This window comes from Acanthisitta chloris, unplaced genomic scaffold (genome assembly GCF_000695815.1).
Source record: "Acanthisitta chloris isolate BGI_N310 unplaced genomic scaffold, ASM69581v1 scaffold40271, whole genome shotgun sequence".
In the NCBI taxonomy this organism is placed as follows: Eukaryota; Metazoa; Chordata; class Aves; order Passeriformes; family Acanthisittidae; genus Acanthisitta; species Acanthisitta chloris.
Window position 1 is genome coordinate 1 of NW_008655024.1, and position 8,886 is coordinate 8,886.

The following is an 8,886-nucleotide window of genomic DNA, read 5'->3' on the forward strand; positions in this document are numbered from 1 at the left end:
CGGCTCCGGCCGCGCTCACGGGCGGCCGCAGAGGTGATCTCTGCGTGTGCCGAGCGATGCTTTCACAGCGCGTGGTAAAGGACCACCAGGTATTCATTCCCTTAACACCACTAGGCGTTTATAACAACTGGGTGATTTCATTGCACCTTTCTGTCAGGTTCTGAACAGCTTTCATTGAACCTGCCGGCCAAAGATGACATCAGCCTTGGAACACGGCTGTGTTAGGCAGTGCTATGGCAGAACACAGTTCTTTTTCTGCCCAAGTCAGCACAGAAAACATTTCAGCATACAGATGAAATGGAATGTTCTTAAGACTGTACTTCCTACCTCTCACACAACCTCTTGCAGCACTGGCCTTGTGCTGCTTTGTGTTTACACCACCTATTGCCACACTGGATCAAAGAAAGTAACAAAGCTGGGGCTGTAGACACAATCTGTAAATCTGTGCCAAATACCAGCCTCAGGAAAGAAATTCTACACGTGTTCTCAGAAATTGGCCAACCATTCTTATCATAGTGAGCCCTCACTCTATTCCCTTTGCTTTAGAGCAGACATTCATAAAGCCAAGAGCAGTGGCAGCAGGTGAATCACCCTGGTGGCCTGATGCATGTTAAATATAACACATTCCACATGGACCACAGTTCATCCAGTGTAATTCCAAGTTCCCGTGTCGCCGTGCAGGTGCTCATCATCCTTTGACCTGTGAAGAACTGTGGGCACTGCAGCTGCTGGTTTGTCACTCACATGCTCAACAGTGGTATTTCCAGCTGTAAAATTTAGTTTCAGACATCAGTTACTTTTGCTTTTAAACACCAAATAATTGTCACAGAATTCACTAAGTAGTTTTGACATAGGTCATCTAAAGTAAACTGAATTTTGCTTTTGATTATACAGTCTAAGCTGCAATAATTAAAAGAACTACCAAACAGGCAGAAATACTGTGCAAGTTACATAGTTAATAGTTTAAATCTGCAGCTAAAATGTTTTACAGAAATTTTAATGAGATTTTTTCCTAGAAAGTCACCAATTATTTTTTTTTTTTTACAAAAAAGGTTAAAATTTCTCAAAGCAAAAAGAAAACACTAAGTATGTCACTAATTTTAAGCTAAGTTAAGTAGCTCAAAGGTTCCTTGTTTTCTTGAGGTGCCAATTCAGAACATAAATACACTCCAGGAAATTAAATTATTCTTTGACAAATAGTTCATGTATCAAAGGGCATGACAGTCTGGAAACTCTCTCCCCTACAGATAACTTTCAACATAGGTCCCCACAACAAACCAACCACAAACCCAACAAACAAGGTGTCTGGAACTGATGCAGATAAGCCTGGCTGCTTCCCAGCCAGCACCAACAGCCTTTCCTTCTAAACACTGCACATGATGCAGTACTTGCTACCAGAGATGGAGAGGGAACAAAGAACAGGTGAGATAAGAGAGGAAAGAACAATTCAAGTAAACGTAGAGAACACTTCAAGTGTCAGTGAAGAAGTCAAGCCTTGTTCTTGGCTATGTAGACAGTGGAGTTACTTCAGACACTTTTGTGCTGCTAACACTGATTTCATTTGGCACCTTAAGGACTGGAGATAAACTTCAGTTATGACAGCAGCCAAAATTTTTCTATAAAGCTAGAATTTCAAGTCATCAACATTTCTGAGGGGCAAAATAAGTCACTGGCAAAGGAATCAAAACCTAAGTACTTACTGAAAACGTTGTCTACTGAATTTACCTTCATATGTGCTCTAACTGAAAACAACATTGAGGTATTCACGTTCTGAATAGACAACAATGAAAAAATAACAAAAAACTCACCAGAATTCCCTCTGTAGGCAATACCATGCTGGCCTAACAGATCTTGGAGTCTTTTTATTTCTTCAGAAAGTTGCTTGTATTCCTAAGAAAAAAAATACACTTAAAATGATTCTCCCACTCTCCAAAATCCTTCCCTAAAGTAGGAGTTTACAAAAACAATGGGTCTGTGCACAGCCGTTACAGCTTTTGACTTAAGAGATCTTAAACTGCTTATTCCAAGAACAAGGTGCAAATTTTAGAAAGAGGTACATTTCTATGGTGCCAGAACAGGATCAGCTTTTCCCAGGCCTGACAATAAAAATCAGGAGTGCTTCCTGTAACTATTATGAATTTGTCCTCTGAGTAGCATTTTATCATAGAGCAAAATTACATTCTTAAGTTTGCTTCAGGACTAGCCTGATTTGATTTTATTATTATCACAATGCTACAGTCTGGAAATCTGTCACATCCTCAACTCTTGAGCATGTTCTTGCTCTCAGCAGCTTCTGTTAACTTGCAGAGAGAGGGATTTTGAGATTCAAACCACATACCTCAAATCTCAAAGAAGCCCCAAGTTTTCCTTTTGTTTTGGTGTTTACATGAGTAAAGATAAAAGAATAACTATTTAAGATACTGTAGTTAGCAAAACAGCCAATTTATGTCAACTAAGCTAAAATGAAACCAGAAAAAGAAGCACAAATTAATAAATACTGTATTGTTAACTAGTAAAAAAACAACTGGGTGAATATTGCAGCTTCTATCAGACCAAAATGGTGACCTTTATCAAAGTATATTCAGCTTAGCTATCCATAGTTTATTTGGTTATATTCAGGAATTACTACCTGGTGTTTTGTCTTTGCTACATTTTAAAAATAAAACGACAACAGCAACTTCTTCTCTACATTATAACAAACGAAGTCCCTTCCATGCTGTTTTTTTGATGTTCAGCTCCCACTCTTTGAGGCTGAGCACACCTTTCCCTCTATTTTTCCCTATCCCAATTCTGTTGCAGTACTGTTCACAGACACAAAAGTACCTCAGAAATGGACACAGCACAGATCTTCCTGCCCTTTGCTTGGCTAACAGACAGTGCATTCTGACACAGGTCTGGGTAATTATCCACAGAGAGAAGGGTCAATATTCTCAAGGCTGGTTACACATTTATTTTCACTAGTAATTCCTCTTTCCAGAATGGTTATTCCCCAGAAGACATACCTACGAGGTGTTCAGAACCCAAGTGCATACACTAATCCCATCTGCTTCCTGGGCACTCATTTGTGCTGGTTTGTTTTTATCTTAAAGACTAGAATAAAGACAGCAAATCCCACTGGGCAGACAGTTAAAGCCAGAGAAGATAATCCCACGAACAGAGTATTTACGTAATGCTCTCACACTCATACTGTTACACAGTAAAAAGGTGGCAATTTCAGGTGGCATTGTAAGTATTAGGCTCTGTACCTTACTGCACTTTTCCACTGTTTCAAATTCCAGACTTGTTTTCTTATCGTGTTTCTCAACTTCCTTTTCTTCTGTTGCTTTTAGAAGTCCTGCTTCCTCAAAAATTGCTTTCAGCATTTTTTTGTAACCCTAACAAAAAAGTTTCCAAAAGACAACGGATCAATCCACTCAGCTCTGCTTGTAATTTGCACTGGCCATTCCAATTCCTTAAGCTTCCTTGCAGAAAACATTACAATTGCCAGTTCATATAGCAGTTATGGGATACAAAAATTACTATTTGCCAACTGCAGAATAAGTACAGCCACTCCAATAGGACAAACTGCAGAAGGCAGGTTTGGCTGTTTGACAGAAATTGGTTTTTTACCAAATAGAGTTGGAAAAAAATTAATGAACCTGGTCAGTTATTAGTTCATCATAGAGAAGCTGCTCTGCTTCATCCCACTTCCTCTGTAGTGCTTCAGTCAGAGTTGGATAAACTGAAAAATGGAAGTCAAACCATGTAAAAACCAACAGCACTGTCCTGCATTAGCTAATTCCTCCTCTAGCAGTATGCAAGCATCTATGTTTTATGACCTTGATGTTTCTATACAGTACAAGGTATCTCTACTGCTGTCAAGGGTTGCAGTAAGTGAAGTAAATGTAAAGTAAATAAATGAGCAGATATTACAGGGCTGATTCCTACAACCACTCCAAGAAAAAAAAGCAGAAAAAAAAGCAAATATAAAATCAATCACTGGGTCTCTCCTAGCAATGACAGTTTGAGAAATACATATGTGTTATAAACACAGGGATTTAAAGTACATTTCCTATTGCACCTTACATTTAACACTCATTTCTATCAGGATACAAACTTAAAGAACCTAAAAGCTTGCACTCTGAAGCTGCTCCATAAATTATTTTCCAAACCTTACCTAAAAGAGAGTGAGGATGGCACACGAGAGGAGTCTCAAATGTCAGAGAGTAAACACAAGTACTTGGCTCAGACACATAAGCCAATTTATTGCTCTTTCCACAAACAAGATGAACCTAAACATCAGTAAAAACAAAAATAAGCAAAAAACATCCAGGTAAAGCAGGACCAGCATTGATGACAGATTTGCTGTGTTGCAATGCTAGCAGGTGCATTTCTCCACATACTGTCATGGCAAAGGTTCCAGTGCTGTTTTAATTTTTCCACTGGTAAAGAATCATAGCAAACACATCATCAAATTATTTTAGCAAATGTGCAAATTGCTTCCTCTAATGGGAAATAATCCCCCCACCTACCACTGTTCCTTGCACTCCCAAGCACTGCATTTCCAGCAAGAATGGGAGTAAAAAGAAGGGTGAATAGGACACCCTGTAGAACCTCATCTGACATAAGCATCAATTCACTTAAGTTTTATTTCTAACCAATGTGCTAAGTAAAGAGCACAAGACATGCGGAGACTGCAGAAAACTGGTTTCACCCACCTCACTAGAACCCCATTTCAGGTGATTGCAGAGAGTGGGAAGGTTCTCCCTGAGCCTCCTTTCCTCCAGGCTGAGCACCCCCAGCTCCTTCAGCTGCTCCTCATCAGACTTGTGCTCCAGACCGTTCCTCAGCTCCATTCCCTTCACTGGACACCTCAACGTCTTTCTTGAAATGTCCTCAGTGCTTGCTTTAACACCTTACCTAACTTCTCAGCATGCTATCGTTAACTGCCTAATTCTTTTCCCTCCTTTTTCCTAGGTGTTCCTAGAACAATAGGCTGGCATCTTGCAATCCAGAAGCAGCTCTTTTTCTTCATTTTTCCTGACACAAATTGCAAAGCACTGTATGTTTCTACAGTAGTCATTATACCAGGATATTCTACTCTATCAAGAAAAAAAGAGTTTTAAGTAACCAATGGGAATACTTAAGTAAACTTCTTCAAAATCTTATCCTGATTCTAGCTTTCCTCCTCCATCCATTTATGTAGCTCCTACAACTCTATGTTTTCTATCACAGCATAAATGACTTCTTCAGGGCAGGAATGTTTCAGTTTGCAGTGTCACAAGTACGTGCAGCCATGCTGTCTGAATTAGCACAGTCTGGGTTACTATACCTTTGTCTGTCTGCTCTTCGTTTCACATGAGTCTCCTTCCCTCATCCACATTCCAACAAATGTGTTGTTGTCAATTTCCCACTCATGCCAGATTCTGAAAAAATGGGACAGCATTTTATTTCAGCTTACTGGAAAGAAAAAGGTGAACACCCGGGAAGAAAACCAGGAATACCCAAACACCATGTTCAATTAAAGTGCATCTACTTCATTTTTGTTGTCTTAGGCATTTCCAATTCTTACAGCACCTTACGAGCAGAGTCACATTTGTTACCCAGGCTGCTTTGGCTGGTATGACTTTGGAGAACACAGTTGTGGATCAACTCCTGGTTTGCAAACCATTTGCAGTTACAAATCTGTGTTTAAATCCAGTAAAATACAGCTATAGATCAATCCCACAACAAACCCCATGATGCTAAGTATCCTATGCAACTCAGATTGTCTGCAGGACTTTCAGTGCTGGTGAGAGCACCTACAAAAACGAGTCTACTCCTGCTAGTCCTAAAGCCAGTGACACCCTCAGCCAACTTACCTGCACACAGGAAAAAAACACACATCTATATACAAAATATTTAGAACAGCAATTTAGTTTATAACAAAATTTATTTTAGGTCTTATGATTTGGGGGTATTATGATCTGGGGTCTTTGAATACTTTGGGATACTTTTTTGGGGCCTACACTGAGTCTTGTATTGCCTTTTACTAAATGTTTAACATACCTGCTAGGCATAAAGCACTCCCTTCATCCTGTGATTTTTGTATTTAACACAAACTGAAAACAGTTAACAGACATGAAAAGTTTGTTAATAAGCTGTAGTTATACATTACTGAATTTTTCACATGAAATTCACACTTGCAGTTGGCACTGGTTATTAATCTGTCTCAGCTAAAATAGGAGGTTAGTATTTAGCAACAACAACAAATAAATCTGAGTTTCTCAAGACAGAGTATGTCTATGCATGATGCCTTGGGGACTGCAATGACCTGAGCTGACCAATAGAAGAATCTGAATTAAAACGACCTCCTTTTTGCAGTCTACAAAATGGCCTAACAACATGGGTAAAACTTTAAATGCCTCACCCTAAAATCCCACTGTAGGCATTCCATCGGAAAGTCTGCTCGTGCTGAGTGACATTATGGAAAGGACAAAACTCATACTTGTACCTTAAAAGAAAATAAAAGTAAAACAAGAAATATTTCAGAGTGAAATAAAAAAAACTAGTTAATTCCTAGTAAGGACATAGAAACAAACATCCAAATCTATTACTCACGTGGATTCCACAAAACTGAAACACTTGCCAGCAAGCCTAAAGAGATGTGCAGGGCCTAAAAACACCACAAACAGACATAACGGAGAAATAAAGGAGAAAGAATGTTTTGGTTAAATTTGAACAAGTTATTGTAGTGACAAAGCTGCAAGGAGCATGTGACAAATTTAGTTTTCTGCATGCACCAGGAAATTTTTATCTTCCACGGGAATGACTCTAAATTCACACTAGCTCTGCACTGCTTTGCATCATGGCCTTTAACATTCTGCATCCTCAATACTCAGCAAAACAGATAAACCTTTTTGCAACAGAAATAAGACACCTGTGTAAAAAGAAGTATTTGGAGACAAGTCCATAAAGGAATGATCAGTGCAGATCCTGCCCAGCTCTAACACTGAACTCTTGCTTGGCAGCTGTCTGTCCCCACAGCCACCCAAACTCCTCACGTTCTGAGCCCATTTGCTCAGAAAGTTGACAGCACTGCACGTTGAAGTTTCACTGAGATTCTCAAACTGGATATTCCTTTTTGCAGTTTGCCTTCATGGTCTGACCCAGGTAGTATTCAACAAGATAAACCTTTTCCTGTCTGACAGGTCAGCAGTTGCAATTCTGCTCTTGTAGAATTGATTTTTCCAGCCTTACTGTCCAAGGAATCCAAGACAGGTAACTTGTCATTCAGAAAAAGGCCAACATTTCTCACCTCTCTGCTGCAGGAGTATTTCAGTGTCCCTCATTTAAGGAAATTTTGATTGGAATTATTAATTATGTACGAGGAAAGAAGAAAAAAGATTACTAAGCATGTAAAATAAAACCCCATCCAAGTCCACACTTTCAGGATTGCCTAGGTACTTCTTCCAAAGATCCAGACAAGCAATCCTACAGATAAAGGTCATACCACTGGAATCATGCCCTCCAGAATGCCCTAACCACTGGGATGCAGGCAGGTTCTCCATCCCAAGTGGTTTTTCTGACTGTATGCTCCTGCACTTCACCCTACAGATAGGCTTGAGAGGGTCAACTCTGCCACATGAAATCAGAGCTGTGGTGATCAGGATGCTCTCTCCACAGATGAAAAAAAACAAATGTCAGTGTCCCTGAGGAATGCATTAAACTCATAGCTCCATTTCCTGGGCAGATGCTCTACAAGAGAAATCCTAGCAACTATTAACCCAACTGTCTTGTAGAAGAAAAGAACAAGTAAGGTTTCTGTGCAACACAAGGTTCCACTCCCAGATTTCTGTTCCACAGACACTCCCAAGTTTTGGCTACACGTGAGCTGCAACAACAAAGAAAGAAGGATTTCCAGCATACTGCCCTTAACTTTTTACCTGCTACTGTTGGCATATTTCTATTTGGCACTCTACTACTAATCCCATTTCTAATGACCTCACTTTTCATATGCCATACATGCAGGATTTATACACTTGTAATGTCTGTAAAACATTGCAAAAGACATTAAGCATAATCGTGTTCAATGTTGCCATACAAAATGCCATTATTGAATCTAAACAAGGTCTGAGTCTGTGCCCAGAGTCAGTAGAGAGACAAGAGTTACTCCTTTTTGTGTAGTCTTTGCCTTCACTGCTTATTTTATCTGTTCTCCTAGAATTTTCTTACACTCCTGTTATAGTTAAGTGGTGTATTTATACTGCAGCTCCCAGTGTGTGTGGAACTGAGCCCCTGTAACTAGTTCCAAGACTACTCTTAGGACCTTTCTTAAAACCATTTTTGGGTGTTAAGCACTATCAGAAGATGGGATGACTTTTATATGACAATCTCAAGGACTGTTTTAAGAAGGAAAGAGTCCTTACCATGAGTCAGACTGGCTCAAACAACACAGAGTAAAACATATGGCTAGCACTGTGACAAAACAGTCCAAACAGCACTGGGACACAGCACACCAACGACTAACCCTCCAGAAGCAGAAAAATGTATCTGTCCATACTTATTTTCCATGATGCTCATAAAACCACAAGCAAGAATTAGGTTTTGTCGGCATAAAGTCAAGGTAGACTACCTGCATTTCACACTGCTGCTGGGTGACGAAAATCACACCGAGAAAAGGGAAGGGTCGCGTGTACCTGATACCGCCGACGGAGACACCTTGGGCTGCAGCCGGTTCGTCTGCGGCAGGAACGGGTTGTTCAGCCTGGCAAGGGCAGCAGAGGTAAAGGTTTAAGGCAGCACAGTGACGGCAGCAGCGCCGAGTTCACCTGGACGGGAGGCACCTACCCGAACGTGTTCGGCTCCTCCACCACCTTCATCTTCCCCGCCCGGGCGCACACACCTGCGGGCACACAGCGGCTGGGC

The 8,886-nt window shown here is 40.4% G+C and overlaps 1 protein-coding gene across 1 annotated transcript; it reads right to left on the reverse strand.

The window, feature by feature from the left end:
* Positions 1 to 587: 587 nt before the first annotated feature.
* Positions 588 to 8,873, reverse strand: GNPTG (N-acetylglucosamine-1-phosphate transferase, gamma subunit). Its single transcript, XM_009083751.1, has 10 exons — positions 8,809 to 8,873; positions 8,658 to 8,725; positions 6,580 to 6,634; positions 6,389 to 6,472; positions 5,312 to 5,405; positions 4,157 to 4,271; positions 3,639 to 3,721; positions 3,246 to 3,374; positions 1,809 to 1,890; positions 588 to 767 (listed from the first exon to the last, which is right to left on the reverse strand). The coding sequence occupies exons 1-10, from the start codon at positions 8,838 to 8,840 to the stop codon at positions 643 to 645; spliced, it is 867 nt and encodes a 288-aa protein (XP_009081999.1). The 5' UTR covers positions 8,841 to 8,873; the 3' UTR covers positions 588 to 642.
* Between the last annotated feature and the right edge of the window lie 13 nt (positions 8,874 to 8,886).

Bases quoted from the DNA above. Each gene is read 5' to 3' on its own strand.
- GNPTG (XM_009083751.1), bottom strand. From the start codon at position 8,840: ATGAAGGTGGTGGAGGAGCCGAACACGTTCGG. The intron at 8,726-8,808 runs GTAGGTGCCTCC...TGCCCTTGCCAG, and splicing joins GAGGAGCCGAACACGTTCGG to GCTGAACAACCCGTTCCTGC. The intron at 5,406-6,388 runs GTGAGGCATTTA...CCATTTTTTCAG, and splicing joins GCCTACAGTGGGATTTTAGG to AATCTGGCATGAGTGGGAAA.